The sequence below is a fragment of the Fistularia commersonii genome, chromosome 31, assembly GCF_037954325.1.
Source record: "Fistularia commersonii isolate RoL2024-O1a breed Wild chromosome 31, RoL_Fcom_v1.0, whole genome shotgun sequence".
NCBI lineage: Eukaryota > Metazoa > Chordata > Actinopteri > Syngnathiformes > Fistulariidae > Fistularia > Fistularia commersonii.
Window position 1 is genome coordinate 11,429,907 of NC_141314.1, and position 24,582 is coordinate 11,454,488.

Sequence of the window (24,582 nt, forward strand, 5' to 3'; positions counted from 1 at the left end):
ATAGCGAGCCGCTCCTCGCATTTCTTTTCTTTTTCGAAAGGAATGAAGCGGCGGCCCCCCGAAACCCCCCCTCTAAATCAGAACCTTCACATCTGGGCATCTGCATCAGGAAGGCAGAGAGGGAGCGGCCTGATCAGTGTGCTTACATGTCTGCCACAGGAATGTGTGTGTGTGTGTGTGTGTGTGTGAGAGTTATACAGCCCCGGGGAGCTGCTATGGTCATATTTTAATAACTGGCAGTATGTTGGATTACGTTCCGCGGGCTTGTAATATCACACCGTCGGGGCAAAAACCCCGACAGCTTCCCTCGGCAGGCGAGCGGGGCGGCGCGTCGGCATCGCCGGGGTTCGACCCCACGTTGTTTTGGGTTCCGCGGCACTCGTGAAAATGTGAGCTCCCACGTGAGGACGGTTCAGAGGTAGGCCTTCGCTGTTTTGCCGCCCCCCCCTCGGCGGAGAGGCAGAGCTCCGGGTTTTTCTGGGCCTCCCTCCGGCTTCCTTCTGCGAACGCACAAACACCACGACGGGCCGGGAAAATGGCGGCGCGAAAATCGAGGGCGGAATGCCATTCGTGGTCGGAGTGCTGTGGTTTTTTCGCCGCCGGTGAGATCCACGCAGGCGCTTTCGCACGCCGAAGCCAGAACGCGAAGCCATGAAACCCAATGCCGGTGAAAGAGCGACATCCTGCCGCGGCGCCGGAGCCCGATTCTCCGGCGGAGATGAACGTCCTCCTGCCGCCGACCGAATTGAGATCGATCCCCGAGTAAATCTCTGCGTTGTCTTTTCAATTAGCGTCACCTTTTTTCCCCTCCGCCGGCACGCAGGGCTCATCAATTAGCAGCGCTCCTCCCAACATCTGGCCGCGCAGCCATTAAGTTCATTAAGGAAGAGAAGAATGCACGTTCCCCCCGCGGGGTTTTGTGCAGCGAGCGCCGCCGCAGGGCCGGTCCAGGGTTGCGGACTTGCGTAACGCCAGCGACATTTGCTTTCGGTCCAAGCGCAGTTATTTTTGCAGCGGCCTCTATGATTATAGCTGCGCGCCGAGCTGAGTCGCCCGTCCTGGTCAAGAAGTCGTGCGGGTCGCCAGGTCTGCAGGCCGAAGGTGACCAAAAATAACTTTGCAACTTTTGGATAATATTTTGGAAAAAAGAGTCGCTTATAAAGCGGAAAAAGTCACGTCCTTATAAAGCGTGCGTTGTAATAAGTCTGACTTCACTGGTGCCCCGACTCGCTCGCCTCCGCTCCGAGCGCCGGTCACGTGACTTCCCCTCCACGAGGCAGGAAGAGCGTTCGCACGAGAGTCTCGCGCACGTTCGTTTGTCAGACCGTGAGCTATCGAATAACCCGGGCACCCAAGGAGAAGGGGAACGCTACAATTAGCCCGCCGCCGCGAGCGTAGCCCCGCGGCGCACGGGGGCCTGTTTACGCTCCAGTCATGTGCTAATTACATATGCCGTCTTTTGTTTTCGGCTCCCCGTAAAGCCGGGAACGTAATGAGGGAAAAAGCAAATTAGAGGAAAAGAAAAAAAAAAGATACTGCACAGAGCTGGTTTTGTCTTCAAGCTCATTTAGGCTCGAGAGGACGTAGATGAGGTTTGAGGGGAGGGACTGTAAACACCCCCCTTCCCCCCCTCCCGCCTCCTCCTCCTCCTCCTCCTCCTCCTCCCGCCCCCAGATGGGAAACGTATGTCGAGTCTGAACAAAAATGCATTATGGCGCAAACAAGCCGGATGGAGCCAAACATGCCTGAGCCTCCGCCGGGCGACGGCGGAGCGAGGAAATCCCATCACAGCGTCTCTCCTTCATTCCCCATCATATCCATTTCCAGCGTTAAGGGGAAGGGGGGGCGGGGGTTCGGTTTGATGTCGGAGGCGATTTCTTTTTTACGTCCCCCTTTTTTCAGCTGCGCTCAGCGGGGAGAGGGGGATGAAAAGGCGAGTACAAATGATGAAGAAACAAAGAAGAGGAGTGACCGCTCCTGACGGGACGCTTTTCAGCAGCTGCATTAACAAGGACGTTTGATTCCCCGCTCCGAGGCGGAGCCGCCGACCCGAGCGTCCGGCCCGCCGGGTTCGGCCCGTCCAGAGGAGCTGTGTTTTCTGGCAGCGCCGCGTAATAAATGCTGAAGGGGCGACCTCGCGTCTCCCTCCCCGTGTTGCTCCAGCGCCGCTCTCAAAACAGAGCAAGGAATCCTCCCGGGCCGGGGTCAGGAATCCATCGCCGGGGTTCTACAATAACACGTTTGCGCGCCGGCTCTGTGAGAAACAACCTCGGAAAACAATCGCGACGCGGATTTCACACGTGCTCCGCGCTCGGAAAATACTCGGGTACTTCACTGCGTATGCAAATGCGGGAATTCTCAGTCGAACGCGCCTCGCATTCACTCAGAAACCAGAAAAATCCATATCTGGCGCCAGAGCTGGGAGCAAAGGTTGGAGGTTTGCGGGGACCGCCGCACACGTCGCCGGCGAGCGACGGGGAAACGGAAAAAAGAAGAAAAAAAGCCGGGATGGAAACGTATCGGCGTGTCCTTGGAAACGTTGCACGGCGGTCGATGCACGACGGCGGACGCTCCGGCGCAAAGGCCCGAGAACTCGAGATGTTTTTTCGACCGACGGAACAATAGGAGGGGGACGTTCTCCCGCCGACTCGGCGTTATTGGATTTGGATTTGGATGCGTCCGTATCCGGGGGAGACGGGATCACAACAGACAAGCCACCACTGTTATTGCACCTCACTTGCATTAATAATTCAGTCACTTGACCCGTGACACGCTTTCCCGTAAAACAGTCCCAGCCCCCGAGAGCCGGGAGAAAACCTCCAAGTGTGTGTGTGTGTGTGTGTGTGTGTGTGTGTGTTTGTGTCACTTTCAAACCTCCTCTGCACAACACGCAGCTGACGCCCGAAGCAGTGGCTACAATTATGAAATTTAGGAGATGACTGAGGAGGAGAGGGGAGGACAGATGAACAGGAAATGTGTGTGTGTGTGTGTGTGTGTGTGTGTTTGTGTGGCAAAGCTGCAGCGTTTCCCAAACTAAAGACGTGTCCGGCCTGAGGGCCGAGCAGCAGAAACACAAAGTATACACTTGGAATTATTGGTGGAGGGAATTCCAGTGGGAGCAGAGAGATGGATAGATAGATAGATAGATACATACATTTTTTCTTTTTTTTACTGTTTATACAAATATAAACAGTATATTTTTACTGTTTATAGTAAAAATATACTATTTTTAGTAGAATAATTCTACTATTGTTCTATAGTAATAGTATAAATAATAGTAGAATTATTTCTAATAGTAGAAATAATTCTACTATTATTTATTATTGTTATGTTTTTCTTGTAAGTCTGGCACAACAATATCCTTCGGGATAAATAAAGTTTTTCTTTAGAGATAGATAGATAGATAGATAGATAGATAGATAGATAGATAGATAGATAGATAGATAGATAGATAGATAGATAGATAGATAGATAGATAGATAGACAGATAGACAGATAGACAGATAGACAGATAGACAGACAATATGGCCAAAAGTATTTGCTCACCTGCCTCGACTCCCATAAGAAGTTAAGTGACATCCCATTCCTAATCCACAGGGTTCAATAAGATGAGGCTCCTCTCTTTGCAGCCTCAGCTCTTCTGGAAGGCCGTCCACAAGCTTCAGGAGTGTATTTCTGGGACTTTTGAGCATTTTTCCAGAGCTGCACGGTGAAGTTGGCCGAGAAGGCCCGGCTCTTGCTCTGCGCTCCAATTCATCCCAAAGCTGTTCGGAGGGGTCGAGGTCAGGACTCAAGTTCTCTGTCGTCCATGTCTTTATGTTGTTTTTTGCACAGTCTTGTTGGAAAAGAAAAGCTCCAAGCTGTTCTTATGGAATTGTCCAAAATGTCCAGGTATGCCGAAGCGTTCGGAGATCCTGTCACTAGAACTTCTCTCACAAATGTTTGTGAAAACAGTCTGCATGCTTTGGTGCTTGATTTGACACACCTGTGGGCGTGGAGGTGAGTGGAACACCTGATTCCCCTTATTTGGACGGGTGAGACCGATCTTTGGGCCATTTAAGATCAGGGGTGTCAAACTCATTTCCAGCGAGGGCCACACTAGGATCACGGCTGCCCTCAAAGGGCCACATGTAAAAGTAACAGTAGAACTACATGTAACGTAAAATAAATATAAACTACTCCTTCATGTGAAGTTATGACTGATTCAAATCCAAAATGTTACATATGCACGTGCATGGATGTGAAAACCAGGATGTTTACTAGTTGCTCAGTTCCAAAGCTCGCTTCCACTGCTGCGGGGATTTTGGATGCGGCTTTCGTGAACACATTCTGCTGCCATCTTAGTTTGGCTTTTAATTCTTGGACAATTGTTGTTTTTTTGGATTGCTAACTTTAGCATTCTTAGCTCCGTGTTTGGACGTAGATTGTACTCTTTTGACAACCGACGCTGCCTCGTAACACAAAAGACATACCGGATTTTCTCCTTCAAGCACAAACATGTATGGGCTTTTCCCATCTTTCTTGAAAAAGCCTCCATCTACATCAACTTTTCTTCCCCTGGACATTTAGGGATCATTTGTGTTTCTGAAAATGTCATTGATGTGAATACACTGTCATCTCATGGTGGGATGCCGTCACATGGCGAAACACATGATCAGCAGGAATTGTGGGAAATGTAGTTGATGGTTCCCTGAATCTGCTTGACTTATTTATTTAGATACAATCAGAACCTTCAAGACGTTCTCGCGGGCTGCATGAAGTGACGTGACGGGCCACATTTGGCCCGCAGGCCTTGAGTTTGACACGTGTGCTGTAGATAGATAGACAGACAGAAGGTTTGGTCATTTTGTCACACACACACACACACACACACACACACACACACACACACACACTCAGCTCACTGGGTTAATCTCTGAAATGAAAGTCCGCCGGGTCAAAGACACACTCTGTCTTATTCTAGATCCTCCTCCTCCTTCTCGTCTTTGCCCTCCTCCTCTTCTTCGTCCTCCAGTATGTGTGTGTGTGTGTGTGTGTGTATGTGCAGCAGGCGTCCTCTGGTCCTCTGGTCCTCTGGTCCTCTGGTCCTCTGGTCCCTTCCCACTCCGGGGTCTGGTTTCTTCAAAATGTCTGATGCCCCCCAGGACCAGGCCACCGTGCCTCGAGGTCACGTGTTCCAGAAACCGGAGACCCACCTGGGCCCGGGCTCAGGGGGACGGCCTCTGACGCACACACACACACACACACACACACACACACACACACACACACACACACACACACACACACACACACAGAGGCAGACGGAGATGACTGCCCATCCAGCTTCACTTACAGCTAAAATATCAGCGCACACACACACACACACACACACACACACACACAGGAAGGCTGGGCCGCCATCTATCAGGCCTTGGCCAGCGGCCTTGGACGGGGACGCTGTCCTGTGATGGCCGTAGGCGAGGGCGGCAGTGTGTTTGGCAGCGAGGGGAGGCGGAGGCCACAGACAGAGGACAGAAACAGGGGAAAAACAGGGAAATAAAGGCGTGAGAGGGAAATGGAGTCCAGAGGCCAAGAAGAGGGAAAACACTCCGGGTCCGGCGGAGGTGGAGCCCAGGCTCAGGGAGACGGAGCCCATTGCAGCCCGCCGATGTGACTGCGGCTGACGGAGGCCGCCGGCGCTTCACCCACAGCAACAAGCGGCGCCGTCCGGAGGACGCGTGCACAGCTCCCCCTCGTGCACCGTTTGACCACGATTGAACGGGTGGGAACGACTCCTCCGTGTCACCAACCCTTCATTACAGTACATTACATTTCATTTCATTACATTACATTACATTACATGACATGACTGACATGACATGACATGACATGACATGACATGACATGACATTACATTACATTTCATTACATTACATTACATGACATTACATTACATGACATGACATACATTACATGACATTACATCACATTACATGACATGACATGACATGACATGACATTACATTACATTACATTACATTTCATTACATTACATTACATTACATTTCATTACGTCACATTACATTACATTGCATTACATCACATTACATTACATGACATGACATGACATGAGATGACATGACATTACATTACATTACATTACATTACATTACATGACATGACATGACATGACATGACATGACATGACATGACATCACATTACATTACATTTCATTACATTACATTACATTACATTTCATTACATTGCATTTCATTACATTACATTACATTAGTTTTCATTACATTACATTGCAGTCATTTGGCAGATGCTTTTATCCAAAGCGACTCACAAAACAGTGGTTTTTCAACACTGTTTTTTAACGCAGGTCTTCACTCCATCTCCCTCTCACCCCTGAAGATTTCTCGCCTCCGAGCTCCAACGTGATGAGCGTCATTCCACGTCGTGATACACTCATCAGTCACACACACACACACACACACACACACACAAAACCCTCCATAAAGGAATTAATTCTCTGTCAAAGACACAGAGCCAAACATATGGATTTACAGCACCCCCCCCCCACACACACACACACACACCACACACACACACACACACACACACACACACACACACACACACACACACACACACACACACACTCAATGCCATGTTTTAATGCATCATAAACACTTTGGTTGTTTTTGGGTCTCTGCTCCAATAAAAGCAGCGAGCGTGGGGGTGTAATATCTGGGGCTGGGGGAAATTAAAGCTGAAGTTCCTCCCCACACACACACACACACACACACACACACACACACACACACTCACCAAGCGCACACACACATGCAGGAATAGTTAATCAGCAGCCGAGAGAGAAATCTAAGACTACATCTACACCCAGTGGAGGGAACCTGATACAACCACCTCTCCTCCCCCTCTTCCTCCTCCTCCTCCTCTGCTTCCCTCTTTCTCTTAATCACCAACACAAAGATGTCGGCGAATTCGGCACAAAGAGACGGCGGCTTATGATGGAGTAGAGGCGATGAGGATGAGAGGTGAGCGTCGGCGGCGTGGACGGCGGACGGCGGCGGAGCGCCGAGGGAGGGGGAGAAGGGGGGTGCCGTTTTCAAAAGTTCCTCCGACTGCTGGGAAAATAAATCTTACTTTCAAGCGAAGACAAATGCCTGATCCGTAGGGAGTCGCCCTGGGGAAGAGTCATATAATGGCCGCCCTCCCTCCCTTCCTCTTTCTGCTCTCGGGGCAGGGAGTTTCCCCCCCTCCCCTCGACGACCGGTTTTGAAATATCCGTCCGAAGCAGCCTGACACAGCAAAGTGTCGGATCGGCAGCCGTCCAGAAGCGTCGGGGCTCCGGAGCGCTCGCCCCGTCACGGAGGAGAAAAACAACCAGGACTATAATTATCAAAGCATGTCGGGGGGAGGGGAGGGGGGGCATTATTTCTGTCTGATCCTGTGAAATCACAGATTTCCTAATGCCCCCTCCGTCAGCTGCAGAAGTCTGTCTCCTCTCGGCGCTATCAGGTTGCCACTCCTCCTCCTCCGGCCCATTACACAGGCCTCTTTATGTCGCGCTAAAAGCTGCTCGTGTTCGAGCACTCCTGGGAGAAGCTCCTGCTGCAGAGCGGCGGCTCCGCGGCTCGTCCGCTGAAATATTAATAGGGAGTTAATTGGCGCTTAATGGACGGCGGCCGGGAGGGGTCGTCTTACCGCCCGCCGCTCCCGCCGCCCAAGGACGCGACCTTTGGGTCGCCCAAGGACCTCATCGCACAGCCTGATACTTTCTGACGGAGCGCGGTTGTTCCCGGTGCGTCGCTTTGGTAGGATTATTCATTCATTCATCCATTCATTCATTATCTATGGGACCAATCGCAGGGCCCCGCACACACACATACGGACTCATTCACTCATCGATTCTTTTATCAATCGATCACGGTGACGTGCGGCGAGCCTTCGTGTCATCTCCGTGTCATCCTCCATTTTGAAAAAATAAGTGCTATATCAGGAGCGCCCCCTGCCGAGAGGCACGAGAGCTGCGTGCCTCACCTTGTGGCTCTTAGCAGACGCTTTCTGATCGCTCAGCACGAGAAACTAGTAACACATGTACACGTGGTACAAAAAAACAATTTACATTGGAAATATAATTCATGTTGTAAAAGTGTGTACACATTTTAATGTTTTAATGTTTAAACACTTCCAGAGGGACGGCGGTCCGAGTGCAGAGCATGCTGGCAGTCGGCAGCCTCACCGCATGACTTGTGAGTATTTGAGCAGTAAATCCAGACATTTTGAAAAAAAAATCTAAAACGAGTGAAGTAAAATAAAAAATACCTTTATAGTGCGGATAAAACCATTGACTGTAATTTCCGGACAATTAAGCGAACCAGAATATAATTCTCTCTGAATCAATCTGTGTGTCCATATAAAGGCCACACTTGTGTTTGAGCTGCAGGTGTCCACCTTCTAACAGGAGATGTTTACAGAGAAACTTTATTTTTTTTAACGTTTAATGAAATCCACAGTGTTATCATCCACACATACTTACTGGAAATGCTTCTTGGCAAACAATGGCTGTAACACGGCAAATGAAAAAGATGAATAATAAATAAGACAAGTAAAAGTCTATTCATCTGTCCATTTTCTATCCACGCTTTGTGCAACTATCTGGGTCTTCTTCCTGTGCACTAAAACCGTTCAAGTCGTCTTCTTCGCGGCCGGATTTGAACGGCCTCAGAATTTCCCGGTCATGTCATCGTTCCGATGCGACGAGGTGAAATGCTTTGGCGGCGTCAAGCTGGTTAGCTAAAAAAAAAAAAACATAAATTAGCCGCATGGCTGTTTAAGCCGCAGTGTGAAAAAAGAAGCGGCTTAAAGTCGAGAAATGATGGTAATTCTTTTTTTCATTTTTCATTTTTTTCTTTCCAAGATTGGCAAGTGAGGCACGGCCTCTCCTGCCTCCCCTGGCTGACCTCACTGATCAATCAACCAATCAGTGACGGACAAAATATTTCCTATAATATTTTTCCATGCAGGGTCCGTTTGATTGCAGTGCAGTGACCTTCTGAATGTCAGAGAATATCACAATATTTGGAGTCAAATTAGAAATAGACAAACACACACACAAACACACACACACACACACACACACACACGCACACATACATGGCCGGTCCTGCTGAAGGGCAGCAGAGAACATGTTGAAGCAGCAGACAATAGGTCAAAGGTCACCGTGTAGATTCTCTCAGATGTTCTACTGCGTCCTTCAGCAGAGATGAAACTATCACATTATGACAGGAGTCTCGGAGATCCACTGTTTCCATTTAAGTCCATGACTTCCTCCTCCGTGACTCCCGACTATTTCACGGCAACTTCTCTGGAGCGGGCGGGTCCGTGTCCAATGGCAGTCCAAAGTTCACGTCAATGGATCCAGCAGATGTCTTCACTCCTGGGCCTCCTGGGTTCCTCCGCACCGCGCAGGTCCACCGTTCTCCACTAGATGGGACTGAAGTCAAAGCAGAGATGCGAGATCTTCCTCCAGCTCCGCTCTGACCTCTGACCTGGAGTAGGGAAACCAGAGAGGAGAATCCAGAGGAAAACTGAATCGGAGGTGGAGGTGGTCATCATCAGCATCACCTGGATGATGGAGTGTGAATACACACACACACACACACACACACACACACACAAACTTTTTTTCCAGTCCATCATGCTTCTACCTCCACTTCCTCTCCTCTTTCTCTGGTCCAGAGATTCACCCTCTCATCCACATCTGGAGGTCTTCGGGTCCTCCTGCACGTGTTTGGACTGCAGGAGGAACCTGGAGAACCCGGAGGAACCCCACGCAGACACGCTAAGAACACGCAGGCTTCTTCTGGCCGTGAGGAGGCGGTGCTAACCGCTGCTCCGCGGCCATGAAGGTGCAGTTCATTCACTCATTCATTCATTCATTCATTCATTAGCGTTGGAGGTTTTGAGCCAAGAACCACAGCCGGACGCCGTCATGCTCCAGTTTTATTACATGTCATTTTGTAAACTTTGGCAAAAACGAGCAGAACCAGGTTGTTCCTCTTTTAATGTTCAGCAAAAACCGGTGGCGGCCGCAGCCACCGCGCAATGATTCACAACGAAGCGTCTGCAAAGAACACGTTAAAAAAGTACATTGGTAGAAAAGTTACAACGGTAGGAAATGTTCACTCTTAAAAAAAAAAAAAAAAGCTTTACTTGAATGACATCACGCTGAGAGACAAGTAAACTCTTTTTTCAAAATTGTAACTTCATCAGGAGGACTTCGTCTTCTTCTTCATCTTCTTCTTCATCTTCTTCTCCTCCTCCCGTGCCGCCGCCTTGACTGATTGGTGCACGTGTGCGAGAATCAAGAGTGCATTCAGCGGGGGGTCGGTTGACCTCTACAGAGCGGAAACGCGGGTCGGGACCGTCGGTCCGTTGGTCCTGAGCATTTAGCGGCCGAAGCTCCGGCGGGAGGGGGTTCATCTACGAGTAAGAAGGTACGCCAGTTAAGAATCACGGTCGTAAAGCGGAAAATCTCAACACTGCACACAGACAAGCCACGGGAGGAAGCCATCCACAGAAGAAGCCGGAGAGCGGAGGGGGAAACGGCCGATGGCGCGGAGAAGGAGATCGGGCGGCGAGAGAGACAGCGGGTGTAACTAGATTACAATGGATGGACCGGAAGAATGCTGCTCCTGCACGATGCCAGAAGGTCAGGAGACCTTCCCCCGTCCTCACGCCGAGTCGTGGAACAGGATGGGTTTGACCACGCCCGAGAGGATCTTGGGCACGTGGACGCTCACGATCTCCGAGATCATCTCCGGGAAGCTGACGCGCGTCTGCAGGGACTGGGCCTCCATGAAGAGGTCGTAGGTGAACTGGTGCAGCTTCTTCACGACCTGCGGCGGCGACAGGAAGACAGGGCGTGAAGGTCTGAGCGGAGGCGGCGGCGGGGGGGGGGCTCCATCCCATAATACAAAGCGGGACCGCCGAGAACGCGGACAAAGGCATTTAAGGGGGTCTCCATGGCGACAGACATGAACCTGTCGGCGGACAAAAAACACCCTCAGTTTGACATTTGCGCGTTGCTGGTTAGAAGCTGCGAACCGGTAAAAGTACAAATACTCGAGTACAAGAGTAAAGTACTATTTCTGAGCAGAAGGAAAAACAGCCCCGCTGAGCGATTCCTTCAGAGATTAGGATTTTGTAACGGTGCGGCGGAGGGGGGGATTATATAACAAGGGCCTGAAATCGCAGCGCCTCGTTAAAGATTAAACCCGCGGTTTCCCCACACACACATTTCCACACACTGACCCTTCAAAAACCATATTATCGATCAAACTGTAAAAATCCCAATCCCGTTATAATCTCCACTGATTTACAGTCACAGCGCAAATACTTTTGAGTTCCACTCGGGATTTAATACTTCTTCTTCCTCCGTGACGTGACGGTCGTTGTGCGAACGCCGCTCGCCGTCGCCCCCTAGTGGCCACACAGAAAAACAAGGTTTCTTACCCCGAATGTAGAATTCCCAGTTTGGAAAATCGGAATTTGCACAATTAAAGATCGAACGAAGCCGCTTTCTTTTCTAGAAGTGCATCAAGGGGTCGCTATCGGGACTCCCAGTCCAGACAAACAGAGATAAACTGGGTTGATATTTAATCGAGCGGTCGCCGGGACACGGAGAGACATCAATGATTCACGGTGACAGGATGCATGTTTCCAAAAATAAAAATTAAAAAAAAACAAGATTAATAACCCACTGGATGGAGGTAAAGGGTCATCCGACCGATCACGTCATACGGAGACGGATAAACATTCACCCTCTCAGTTCCAAATTCAATCAATGCGATTGTCACTCTTCACGGGAGATGTGAAAGTGAGCCGTTTGCAGAGCGAAGACTGATTTGTTTGAAAAACTCTAAATGCAAATACGCGTCTGTATGTTTGTCCGGCCGAGCGAAAGCGGCTCCGGGGCCGAGGTCGCGACCTCCGACGGCCCGGCTGAAAACCAGGAGCCGCAGGAAAACGGACGCCATGCGGGAGCCGCCGTCGGGAATCGGGATTGTTTGTAATGATTCTTTTGTCGTCTCTACGTCGAAATGGTTTCACAGCCCGACCTCGTGCAGGTTTGTGCAGGTTACATATTCAGCTGAACATTCAGCGACTGTTACTCATTGCCTCTCCTCTCGCTCTCCTCTGCCTGCACAGATGACTCAAAGGTTCCCTCTCTCCTCCCTCAGAGACTCTTAGATGACCCAAGATCACAGAACGCAGTAAAAGTCCACCATTCTGCCAAATGTAAAAGATAAAATCTCCCGTAGAGTCACAGCCGGGGCAGGCGAAAAAAACAAAATGAAATTAAAAAAAAAAAGATCAAATTAAAAAGGAATAATAAAACAAACCAAAAAAAAAAAAAAAAAAGAGATTAAACAAAACAATAAAAAAAAAAATTACATAAAAAAACTAACAAAAATGTAAACAAAATAAATATAAAAAAAAATAAAAATCAATAAGATTAAAAAAAAAACAATTCTAAACAAAAAACAAATCAAATAAAACAAAATAAAATACCTGGCCATATGGAGACGCAAACCAGACTTTTAACGTCTGCTGGCAGAATCTCCGTCCATCAAACCTTCAGCACCTTCAAAGGCTGGAATACAGTTAGAGGTGGTTACAGTTGCAGACGTATCTTCTTTCCGTCTGGGCTTCTCCCCTCGGAGGTCCTCACAGCCAAACATCTGCCTCATTCTAACCCCCTCCTCTGCATCTTCTTCCATCACCGACAGCATCCTCCTTCTCCATCCATCCATCGCTCTACCTTTCTTTTCCTTCCGGCTGACGCTCTTTTTCTCTTCCTACCTCCTTGAACATGTTCTTCCACCTCTTCTCTTCTCCACCCTCTTCATTGCTCTTAACTCTCTTGACCCCCCGCACTTAAACTCCTCCACCTTCTCCGTCTCCACTCCCTGTATCCTCGCCGTTATCTTGGGTTCCTCTCCTCCACACACAGATTCAGTGCTGTTGCAGCTGACCTTCATTCCTCCACCTCTCCAGATCTTCCTGCAGCTGCTCCCTGCTCTCACTCCACCTCGCTGTGTCCTCTGCAAACACCAGGGTCTGTGGAGGCTCCTGTCTAACCTCATCTGTCACAGCCGCAAACTGGAAGGAGCTTCTCCCTGATGGCCTCCCAAGCTTAACTCAACTTTGCTAAACTCAGATTAACTTCAACTTCTACTTAGCTCAACTCAACCCAACTTAGCTTGACTCATTTATCTTGACTCAGCTCAACATAGCTTAACACAACTAAGCTTAAGGCTACCTAACTAAACTCAACTCAACTTAACTAAGCTTAATTCTACTTATCTCAACTCAACTTAACTTTGCTTAATTGTACTTAGCTTGACCTAGCTTAACTCAACTTGTCCCAACACAACTCAGCTTAGCTCAACTCATTTATCTTAACTCAGCTCAACCTAGCTCAACTATGCTTCATTCAACTGAGCTCAACTCAACTTAGCTTGAATCAGCTTGACTCATTTATCTTAACTCAGCTCAATTTGTCTTAACTAATTTATCTTAACTCAGCTCAACATAGCTTAACAGGACTAAGCTTAACTCTACTGAACTAAACTCAACTCAACTTAACTTAGCTTGATTATACTTAGGTTAACCTAGCTTAACTCAACTTAGCCCAAACAAAATGACTTAGCTCAACTCTTTTATCTTAACTCAGCTCAACTTAGCTTAAATATGCTTCATTCAACTGAACTCAACTCAATTTAAATTAGCGTAACTCAGACTAACTTAGTTTGACTCCGCTTGGCTGAACTCTACCACGCTCAACTCAACTTAGCTTGACTCGGCGTAACTCAATTATCTTAACTCAGCTCAATTTAGCTGAACTATTATGTCTTAACTCAGCTCAACGTAGCTTAACTCAAATAAGCTTAACTCTACTTAACTAAACACAACTCAACTTAGCTTCATTCTATTTAGCTTGACTTAGCTTGACTCAAGTAAGCACAACACAACTCAACTTAGCATAACACAACTTAGCACAACTCATTTATCTTAACTCAGCTCAACTTTGCTTAACTTGGCTTAATTCAACTGAGCTCAACTCAATTTAAGTTAGCGTGACTCAGATTAACTTAGTTTAAGTCAGCTTATCTTAACTCTACTTAGCTCAACTCAACTTAAATGTGTTCAACTCAACTGAGGTCGACTAAGCTTAACTCTACAACATTTAACTCAACCTAGCTCGACTCAGCTCAATTTAGCTTAACTAATTTGTCTTAACTCAGCTCAACATAGCTTAACTCAACTATGCTTAACTCTACTTAACTAAACTCATCTCACCTTAGCTTAATTCTACTCAGCTTGACTTAGCTTAACTCAACTTAGCCCAACACAACTCAGCTTAGCATAACCAAACTGAGCTGAACTCAATTTAAATATGCTCAACTTAGCTTAACTTAGCTTCACTCTACTACATTCAACTCAAGTTAGCTTGAGTCAGCTCAAGTTAGCTTGAGTCAGCTCAAGTTAGCTTGAGTCAGCTCAACGTAGCTTAACTCAAGTTAAGCAAAGCGTGCACAGCTGCGGCGGCAGCGTGTTTGCAGCTGAAACGGGCCGCCTGGATCTCCGAACCTTTTCCTGACGGCCCTCAGATCCTGCAGCGGCTGGAGCTTAGCCTCCTGCAGATGTTCCAGCCGTAGGAGTTCAGGTTCCAGGATCAGCTTCTCCTGCCGAGAAGCGGCGTTTCCCGAGGAAACCCCGGTCGCAGACGTTCCCCGGCCTCGGCGGAGCGCGGAGGAGCGTCTTACCGACTGGAGGTAGTCGAGCAGCTGGGTGAGCTGGAACAGCCTCTGCGTCCGGGTGGTCTCGTCACGGTGGCTGGCTAAGCGGTCCAGCTCCTTGATGTAGGACGTTCTCAGCTCGTCGAAACAGCGCTGGTTCTTCAGGCCGCCCACCGGCACTGTGACCACAAAGGAGACACTCTAGCAGGCGTATGCTTTCTCCCAGGCTGAACGCAGCCTGAGCCGGCGCGTCAGTGAATGCGCGGTCGCTCGGTTCTCCGTGGACCTACTGATGCTGAAGAGAACCAGGGCCTTCATGCACAGGAACTCCTCTTGGGTGACCTTGAGCATGCAGAACCTCTGGGACAGCAGCCTCATTCTCACGCAGTGCTCGTACATGCTGGACACCTGCATCCGGTGGCTGAAAAGAGAAGATGAAGGAGCGCCAGGTGTGAAACAAAGAACGGCGAAAGGGTCCGGATCGGCTCGGACCCAGAGAAGAATAAAAGGAGGGCGTCGAGAGCAGCGGGAACATCGGAGATGGAGAAGCAGAGGAGGTGAGAAGGTAGAGTGGGACGGATAATGGGAAAAGAGAAGGACGAGGGCGCAGAGGAAAATGAGGGTCGGCGTCGAGGGCGGATGTTTCGCCTCGGACGAACTTCGGCCGAGAAGAAGGCGCTTTGCGTGGAGGAGACCGTCTACGGCCGATATCCGCGGAATTCCAGAACGCTTTCTGAAGCCGCGGCTCCAACGAGCCTCGTCTCGGCCACAAAACGATCTGCGGCGCCGTTCGGTTGCCGTGACGATGGGTTAGAAGACGCTCGACATTCGCTATCTAGAGTCCAAACACCGGGTGTTTCCCCGCAGGAGGAAAGGTCCCCCTTCCAGACAGAAACTCACTCATTGAAGACCAGGTCTGGAGCGAAGTAGAGCATGGAGCTGTTGGTGAGGGTGTAGGACCTCCAGCCCAGCGCGAACACCATCACGCCCATCCACGACAGCTGGATCACAGTCATCTGGTCGTCCACGTGGAGATCCCGGAAGCCTGGCGGACCATCGATCGTGTTACGACCACGAGATATTGACCCTCCAATTAAAACGACGGCAGGCGTTGACACGGACGACACGCGGCCTCCGTTCCTCGAGTTAAATGGGAGAACGGCGCCCTCTAGTGGTGGATATTTGAAAGGTCGGGTTGACCTGTGCTCCACAAGCATCTTCCGTCCGTTGTCAGAATTTCCACATTCTAGATATCGAATCTTGTCGGATCGGTATTTTCAGCCGCGATTGCGTTTTGATCGTCCTACCTGGCATGGCCTTGGCCCACCGCACCACGGTGACCAGCTGCCTCTCGCCGAGCTCGTTGAGGCTGGTGAGCAGGGAGGCCGAGCTGTCGGGCTCGGCGGGGTCGTGGCCGGCGTTGACCACGGCGGGCTCGATGGCCTGCAGCACGCTGAGCAGGGAGAGGCAGGAGCGCAGCGTCGGGGGGATGCTGAGGACCAGGGCCTGGGAGGACGCTGCTGGGGACCACAGCTACTGTAACCAGGGCCGGAGGCGTCGCCATCTTGGCGGCGGCGGCGGCGGGACGGCGTCTGTCCTACCTGCCCTCTCCCCGGTGCTCCACGGGGCCGGGCGCTGCTCCTCCTCGCCGCTCCTCGTCTGCCCGCCGCCCTTCATCCTGCGGCCTGCCGTCCATAACAACACCGAGCAAGAAGATAAGATCTGTTGGAGACCGTTTCGGGACTTGTCGCCCCGACTCCGCAGGAAACACCCCCCCGCCGCCGCCGCCACCCACCTTTCAGGCTCATTCCAGACATGAAGCACCTCCTCAGGCGACAAGAGGCGCAGTTCTTCCTCCTCAGCTTGTCGATGGTGCAGTCGTTGCGGCTGGCGCACAGGTGATTCTGTTTACCTGCAGGCACACGGGAGGCATCAGGGAAGGGGGAGCGCTTTCCACTCGCTCGTGGGCGTCCTCCGCTAATAACGTCAGGTCAGCGTGCCCTGCTCGCCTGAGCCGGTGTGTAGGTGTAAGGAATTAAATCAGGTGTAGGGTGCCTTTTATCTGTGCAGTCCTGTTTGTGTGTGTGTGTGTGTGTGTGTGTGTGTGTGTGTGTGTGTGTGTGAGGCACCCACCAGCAGCGGCTCTTTTGAAGAACACCTTGCAGCTGCCGCAGGTGACGGCTCCGTAGTGACAACCCGAGGCGTCGTCTCCGCACACCTGGCAGACCCTGCGGTCGGACAGGTACACACCCGGGAACAGGTCCTCGTGCCTGGACACACAACGCGCAGAGTGGTCGGGGACGGTGTGTGTGTGTGGTGTGTGTGTCTTTGTGTGTGTCGGCGGTCTGACTTAATCCTTCTATGACAGTCAGGGTATTAAATTCAGAGCCGGACCTCTGCAGGTCTCATCCCCGCATGATATGACTCTATTTTTCCACATTTAAATCTCAAATAAATGGAGTGAATTCAAAAGGAAAAAAGGGAAAAATAAAAGCAAAATCAGGAATAATCAAAAAATAAATGAAGAAATAGCAGCAGAATTAAATATGTTCAAAAAAGTGGTTTGGAGAATAAAAAACCCTAGGTTGAGACGGCGCTCGCTCGCTGACGGCGGCCATCGAACCGGCAACCATGTGGATCCAAACAGGTGGCCGTCCCCCTCCGGTCCCCCTCCGGTCCCTCTCCGGTCCCCCTCCAGTCCCCCTCCGGTCCCCCCCCCGGCCCCCCTTCAGAACACAACCGCACCAAAACAAGTGAAACGAGCCTGGCGACGGTTGACCTTAAAAGAGCCTTCTGAGAGCGGCGAGCTCCTCCACACAGAATCAGCAGCAGGTGCTGTATCTCATGTTTACAAGGACGCTGATTTAGTGTCCGGCCGTCCCGGCATGGCTGGGAGCGAGGGAAGGCCTGAAACTTGGGTCGGACGCGAGGGTGGAGGAACGGACTGGGCCAAGGCCGAAGGCGGCTCACGGCCTTTGTCGCGGATCCTGCAAGTTCTCCTACGGCAGAACCGGCACGAATCCTGCAAGTTCTCCAAACCGGGAGGTCTGTGGCAGATCCCTCCGGTTCTCCTGCACTAGAACTAAGAGCTCTTTGGCAGATCCCGCAAGTTCTCGTACAGCGGAACCGGGAACAGATCCGTCAGGTTCTCCAAACCGGGAGCTCTGTGACAGATCCTGCAAGTTCTTGTAAGGCGGAACCGGGAACAGATCCGTCAGGTTGTCCTGACCAGAGTGGAGACACGGCGGGTGGTCCTAGTGGTTGCTCCGCGGGGTCCGGGGCGCTCTGCAGCCTCCTGCAGGTCGCGTCCCTGGTGTTTGTGTTGTGGTCCAGGGACCTTCAGCCCCGCGGAGCGTGACGGTGTCGGCGTGCGGTCTCTTCGCGGTCCACCTGCGTGGGAGGTGGCGGGAGCGGGTGTTGGAGTTGTTACCTGAAGCTCCGGTCGGCGCACTCCAGCCAGCCCGCGGGTTCGGTCTTGATGGACGAGAAGGCGACGCGCTCCGGCGGGGGCGCGGCGCCGCGGGGGCCGTCCGGCTGGCCGCAGCCGTGCGTCCCCGGCGCGCCGGCGTCGATCCACGCGCAGCGACACCCGGGTCCGGAGCCCACGCCGGCGCGGGCGCAGTGACAGTACTCGCACATCCCGCCGTGGGGTCCCTCCGGCTCCGCGCGTCCGTAGACGCGCTCCGACGCGCGCCACACCGCGCCGTACAGGCCGGGCGCGCCCGGGTAGGACGCGTAGGGTCCCGGCGGCGGGAAGCGGTCCGCCGCGGACGCCGCGGGCAACTCCTTTTCCGCGTCCGCGAACAGCGTGGACTCCCTGCAGACGTAGGTGGAGATCACGGAGCCGCGCGTCACGGTGTGCGCGCCGTCCGCGTCCCCGGCGGCCAGCAGCTCCATGCAGCTCAGCGGCGGCGGCGGCGGCGGCGGCGGCGGTGCCTCGGGCGCGTCCAGCCGCCGCCCCGCGGGGGGGTCGCCGTCCGCGTACGCGCCGCCGGGCGCCGCCGGCAGCGCGTCCAGGCTCAGCGACACCGACACCGCCTGGCTCAGCCCCGCCGCCGCGCCCGGGTAGCCGCAGGCGGCGTCCGCGCCGCGCCGGCCCCCGGCGAACGGGTTCGGGGCGTCCTCGAAGTCCGACGGCCGGTAACGGAAGGCCATGTCACACGGGCGTCCGCTGGAGTTTGACGAGGACGCGGCGGCGGCGGCGCGGGAGGGAGGGACGGACGGAGGGAGCGAGGACGCCCACCGCCGGGGAGGGGACGGACCGGCGGACGCTCCGGAGCACCTCGAAGAACCGGTGAAGTTTGCCAACAAGTCGGGATCAAACAAGAGCGGGTTTACTGCGGCTTCTCGCGAGAGCGGCGGCGGCGGCGGAGCTCGTGGGGCCGTCCGAGCGCGACTGGAGTCTGGGGCGGGGAGACACTCCGCGTGGAAAGTGACACAAAGCAAACGCCCACCCAGCGCGGGGAGGATCCATGTGGACCCCGGGGTGTCGTTACCGTGTAGTAACGGCAGGGTGGATTCACACAGCAGGTTAAACTTACAGCATACACACACACACACACACACACACACACACACACACACACACACACACACACACACACACAGAGTTGAATCTGAAGGTCGTCTTGAAGTGAAAGTAACCACTCCCCTACACAGTGAATGGAGTTTTAACGTGTGTGTGTGTGTGTGTGTGTGTGTGTGTGTGTGTGTGTGTGTGTGTGTGTGTGTGTGTGTGTGTGTGCGCGAGGTCACACTCCAACAAACACCTCCCTAAGACCCCCATCATCATGGAAGGGCTTCAGCACCTCATGGGGGGGCGTGACCCGTCCTCCTCCTGGACTGAGGGTCCACTCTTCCAGAACCTGCATGACCTCCGCTCTGCTCGGAGCACCTCCACCCAGGAGATGGATGGAAACACAGCATGAAGGTCTCACATGAAACACCATGAGACGTCGACGTCCCTCCTCTCAGCTCTGCAGCCTCAACATCTACCTTCTCAGAAGACACCTCCAGGATCAGTAGGACTGCTCTGATTATATATGATCTGAACCAGCTGTATGACATCCATCCATCCATCCATCCATCCATCCATCCATCCATCCATCCATCCATCCATCCATCTACCGCTGCAAACTCCTCCACCTGGGGCGGGACCTCCTACCTGACCCGGAGTGGGAACTCCGTCGGTTCCCGGTTGAGCACCACGACCTCGGATTTGGAGGCGCGGATCCTGGAACCGCTCCGGTGGAGATCGTGGACCGATGAAGCCGACAGAACCGCATCATCTGCAAAAAGTGGAGACGCCATCCTGTGGCCACCAAACCGAATCCCCTGGAATCTGAATATATACGATCCAAACGTCTGCAATCCAATCAAAGTGACTGTATATGATTCAAACTTGCTCGACATCATCCAAACTGAATCCGTACAATCTGAAGTGCAGACGAGTCCGAAGCGCTTCTATAAGATCCCAACCGACCGTTTACGATCCAAACTTATACACAAAGACTCCATGACATCACACAGACGTGACCTCATCTGCACGGAGTATTTGCTTCTCTCAACTGTCGCATTGTCTTCGTCTCAAACGGCCGCTCTGTCCGGAGAGTCCGTCTCGTTGATTGACGGCGGGTCCGTGTGACCTCCGACCTCTGAGACGTCGTCCGTTTACCCGTCCCGCCGCCGGCTGCAGATGTTTTCTCCTCCAAGCCGTCCCCGGCGGAGAACGCGGCCCCCGGACTGGAGTCCCACTGAATCCTGTCATTTCACAGGACGTAGCGGTTATTGCAAATGCAAACGGGACCTCCGTTCTCCCTTCCTGGTGAGTCACAGAAAGCCAGCTCATCATGGATCCTCCTCGATATGAAACAAAAACAACCTTCTGGTAGCCATGGCATCTTCACTGGACCTGGAAATTACACGTGTTGCTTCTCGGAGGGTATTAGCTTTGCCTCATGGCGTTTAAATCTCTTAGACATCTCGTTTGACGTCGCCCGCTCCCATGTAATTCGGTGTTTCCGAATTCGGGGAGAATCAGGGCACATGTGGAGCGCGGGAGCTCATTTCAGAGGAACGCCACCGCAAACCGCAGCCTTCATTCAGGACCTTCTCATAAGACATCCACTCCCGCAAAGGGATTGTTGTACAACAATTAGGGCGGCATCCAGAGAGCTGCCACTCACTGAACCACACACACACACACACACACACACACATTCACAGAGTATAATCTGATCAAATCCAAACATCAGCTAAGTGCATGCAGATGTTTTCTTCTTTCGCCTCCTTATTCGCTGCGACGACTCAAGGGGAAACCGCTTTCACATGGAGGAAATTAAACCTTGAGCGGAAAATCTGGGCATCGACCCGACCTGCTGCGGCCCGGAGTGGACGGAGACCAACCTGCTGATGCTGGAGATGCATGCAGTAGATGGAAGGCCTGCGTTCATCCCATCATCCAGGCTGTCTGACGGGACTTGGGCTTCTGGACTGCTGACTCAGGAAACCACCGCTTTGCCACTGGCTGCCTCCATCTATGGATGGGAGACTTGTTAACACACACACACACACACACACACTAGCCCAAATGAAATTATCTGAACTGCAATCTGATCGGCAATCCAGTAGACACGTTGTGTGTGTGTGTATGTGTGTGTGTGTGCATCTGATGTGACTCATTTCAAGACAATTCACCAAAGTGCCCTCTGAACCTGACCTTCTGCTGCAGAGGAACACATGCAAAGCAAAGGCTCTGAAGCTGTGGTGACTCCTCAGGCCGAGCGTTCACGCAGTCCTGCTCAGCTCTTCAGCCGGCGCTGAAGGACGCAGGGACTCATTGGACTCTACTTGGAAAGTTCAGACAAGGATGGTCTTCATGCAGAGTCCCTACGTAAATCCACATGTCCCTTCTGAAAACAGGAGGACGGCGACGCTCTGTCAAACTCATGATGGTAACTGGACTCAATTCCTTCAAGGAGAGGACAGATCATCACACAAACACATGCACACACACACACACACACACACACACACACCCTGCAGATTCATCTGCACCCTAAAACTCAGCTGGAAAGGTCAGGAACCCAGAAGAGCCCAGGAGACTCCTGAAGGAGCCTCAGCACAACTGGCTTCTCTTGCATCCCACAATCTCCACGTAAGTCCTTCTGTTACCTGCTCAGGTGAGAATATTAATGACACACACACACACACACACACACACACACACACACAGGCAACGCCTGAAACTCCACGCGATGTGTAAGAACCGGGGAACCTCCGGAATGAGAGGAGGAACGTCCTCCAGTCGGTTGTAGACGACGGGCCGGGACCCGAAACACCCGGGAGTCGACGGAGTGACGAGAGCTAAAGTCAAACAGGAGAGGAAGTCGCCGCCTGACCTTCAGAGTAAAAGAGGAACTAGAAAACAAAAGAAGTGAAAACAGCGTACGGTCCGCTCTCCTTTCAGGATTTCCTCTTGCACACGATGTCGAGGCTTTATTTTGAAACGTCCGTCCGCGGTCCATCGGTTTCCTCCGGGACAGAATCCGGACGCAGGTCACCTTGTACCCGGCTTTGTTTGGCAAATATCACGGCACCCATCCCACTTGGTGTGTCATCGCTCCTAGTATTTTGATAAAATATCAGAAATGGATATGTTTTCGGGTTGAAGCCCATTACCATGACAATGAGGTCTCCGACATGGAGGAAAGCACTGGATGTACTCCAGGGTAATTGAAGAGTACATTTGCTAATAGCTGGATTTAAGTTTGATACGAGGAGCTGGTAAATAGTGGCGCCGTGAGCGTCCGTGAGCGGCGGAGGAAAAGTGACATGTAAGGAGGAGACATTAGCCAGGGATGGAGGGAGCGGTGGGAAACGCCGTTTTTAGATCTCTGCTGCTGACGGCACCGGCTCGGAGCAAAGGTTAGCTTTCTTTTGGTGCATCTCCATCCCATCCTCTCCATATCTGCCGTCCGACTTTTAGTATCCTCAGACGGGTCCAAAAGTCAAACGCGTGCAAAGACTTCCGGCCCCGCCGAGGTTCGGCTTCACGTCGACAGAAAACACATTTCCAGTTTCGGCCCGAGTTCCGGCCTCTGGGAATGGAGGTTTCACACCTGCTTGCTTGACTGAGACCAAACATCACATGTCTGAAGGTCCAAGCGAGCGTGTGTGAGGCCTCCCGGGCCTGGACACATAAAAGAGAAGGTCTTGGAAACAATGAGGCCGCCGCCGGAAGCCAGTCAAGCAACGCTGTGCTGATGTAAAGCATGTCTCCGGTAATGGCAGCGACCCTCCGTCCACAGGGAGCTTGGAAGAGTGTCCCGCCTCGGAGGAAACTAAAGCTGGAGGACGCAGGGAGTCGGGAAGGTCTGATTTCGGCGCTGTGGCGTCAGACCGGACGACCTCCGACCAGATGTTACGGGTTTCGAACCCAAGCGCTCTCATTTTCGGGCCGAGGCACGCAAGACTTAGCTCACCGGGTCAGAATAATGTGGGTCGAGCCGAGCACAACAAACCGGTGTCACTGGCAGCGAAGGAGAGATGACGTCCGTGTGATGAAGGCGTGATGAAGGTGAGCACGAAAGAGGAGAGCAGAATCTGTCAACCGACGAGACTCTGGATGTCTTGAGAAACAATCCTGTGCGTGGATGTTAACGTGCACTGAGCTCCTCTGTGGGGAACTACTTGCAGATGATGAAGAGACGTCAAATGGTAAATGGTCTCCACTCCTGTAGTCCTTTCATCACCTTCATGCTGGATCTCACACACACACACACACACACACACACATACACACACACACGCTCGGAGCTGCCGCGCATGCGAGGCCCGAATCAGTCCATCGTGAGCAACCGGAGTTTCTGTGCTTTCAATTCCTCAGTATGCAGACGGGAGGAGCGGCGGGCTGAAGATCCAACCCTCCCTCTGGAGGGACTGAGCCACATCAACATTCATTCATTCACAATCTGTGTCTCTTCTCCTTCTCCAGGGTCGCTGGGCCGCTGCAGCCCATCCTTGCCGTCACCGGCCGAGAGGCGGCGTTCACCCTGGTTCCATCTCCGGACCACATGTACTTTCAGACCTCCAACCACTCACCCTCTCATCCACACGTCTGGTCCATTCAGGGTCTCCGGAGAACCTCCTGCGTGCATTTGGACTGCGGGAGGAACCCGGGGAACCTGGAGGAACCCGGTGCAGACACGGGGAGAACGTGGAGACTCCACACAGAAAGGCCCTCGCGGGAATCCGAGCAGTGACCTTAGCAAAGCGCTAACCGCTGCGCCGCCGTGCCACCACATCAGACGGTGGAAAAGCTAAAGCCCCTGTGTTAGCAGGTTTGAGCTGAGCTAGATAGCTGTTCTCCAAACACCGTGGGAGCAGATGAGCGAGACCACGATGGGAGTTGATTAGCGGCGGCTGGGATGCGTTCCAGGTGCTAAGTGGAGTTAGGTGTGCGGAACCACCCTTACATATGCAACAGATGTGGAGTCAATTATGAGAAAAATGCTGGTTGCAGCCTTCCTGCAGGCGGCGAGGAAAGCTATTCCAAGGCCTGCAGATGGTTGGAATAAAAGAAATAAAATGAATGAGTGTGTCACGGCGGGCTGAGTGTTGTCGTGGAGCCAAGGGAAACATTTAGACGGCTAAAAAGCTCAGTGCACGGCGGCCGCCCCGGCCCGATGCAGCGATTGGATCGGGAGGACATACATGCCGGGAGACACATCTGTCCCACATATGGGGCCGTTTCTAGTTTCACGT

The 24,582-nt window shown here is 52.2% G+C and overlaps 1 protein-coding gene across 4 annotated transcripts; it reads right to left on the reverse strand.

Annotated features, from left to right (window-relative positions):
- Nucleotides 1-9,998: 9,998 nt before the first annotated feature.
- LOC147215897 (androgen receptor-like) lies at nucleotides 9,999-20,220 on the reverse strand. Of its 4 annotated transcripts, none has more exons than XM_086178861.1 (9): nucleotides 19,982-20,220; nucleotides 16,951-17,087; nucleotides 16,613-16,729; nucleotides 16,419-16,502; nucleotides 16,125-16,334; nucleotides 15,718-15,862; nucleotides 15,108-15,238; nucleotides 14,845-14,996; nucleotides 9,999-10,911 (listed from the first exon to the last, which is right to left on the reverse strand). In XM_086178861.1, the coding sequence occupies exons 1-9, from the start codon at nucleotides 20,125-20,127 to the stop codon at nucleotides 10,747-10,749; spliced, it is 1,287 nt and encodes a 428-aa protein (XP_086034987.1). In that variant the 5' UTR covers nucleotides 20,128-20,220; the 3' UTR covers nucleotides 9,999-10,746. The 4 variants fall into 4 exon arrangements, 3 of the variants coding, with proteins under 3 accessions (XP_086034987.1, XP_086034986.1, XP_086034985.1); XM_086178860.1 differs by having other exon boundaries at nucleotides 16,125-16,337; XR_015109242.1 differs by lacking the exons at nucleotides 16,419-16,502; nucleotides 16,613-16,729; nucleotides 16,951-17,087; nucleotides 19,982-20,220 and having other exon boundaries at nucleotides 9,999-10,495; nucleotides 10,692-10,911; nucleotides 16,125-16,293.
- Nucleotides 20,221-24,582: the final 4,362 nt, after the last annotated feature.

Bases quoted from the DNA above. Each gene is read 5' to 3' on its own strand.
- LOC147215897 (XM_086178860.1), bottom strand. From the start codon at position 20,127: ATGGCGTCTCCACTTTTTGCAGATGATGCGGTTCTGTCGGCTTCATCG. The intron at 16,503-16,612 runs GTGGGTGGCGGC...TATGGACGGCAG, and splicing joins GTCTGGAATGAGCCTGAAAG to GCCGCAGGATGAAGGGCGGC. The intron at 10,912-14,844 runs GTAAGACGCTCC...TCGCCGCCGCAG, and splicing joins TGCTCGACTACCTCCAGTCG to GTCGTGAAGAAGCTGCACCA.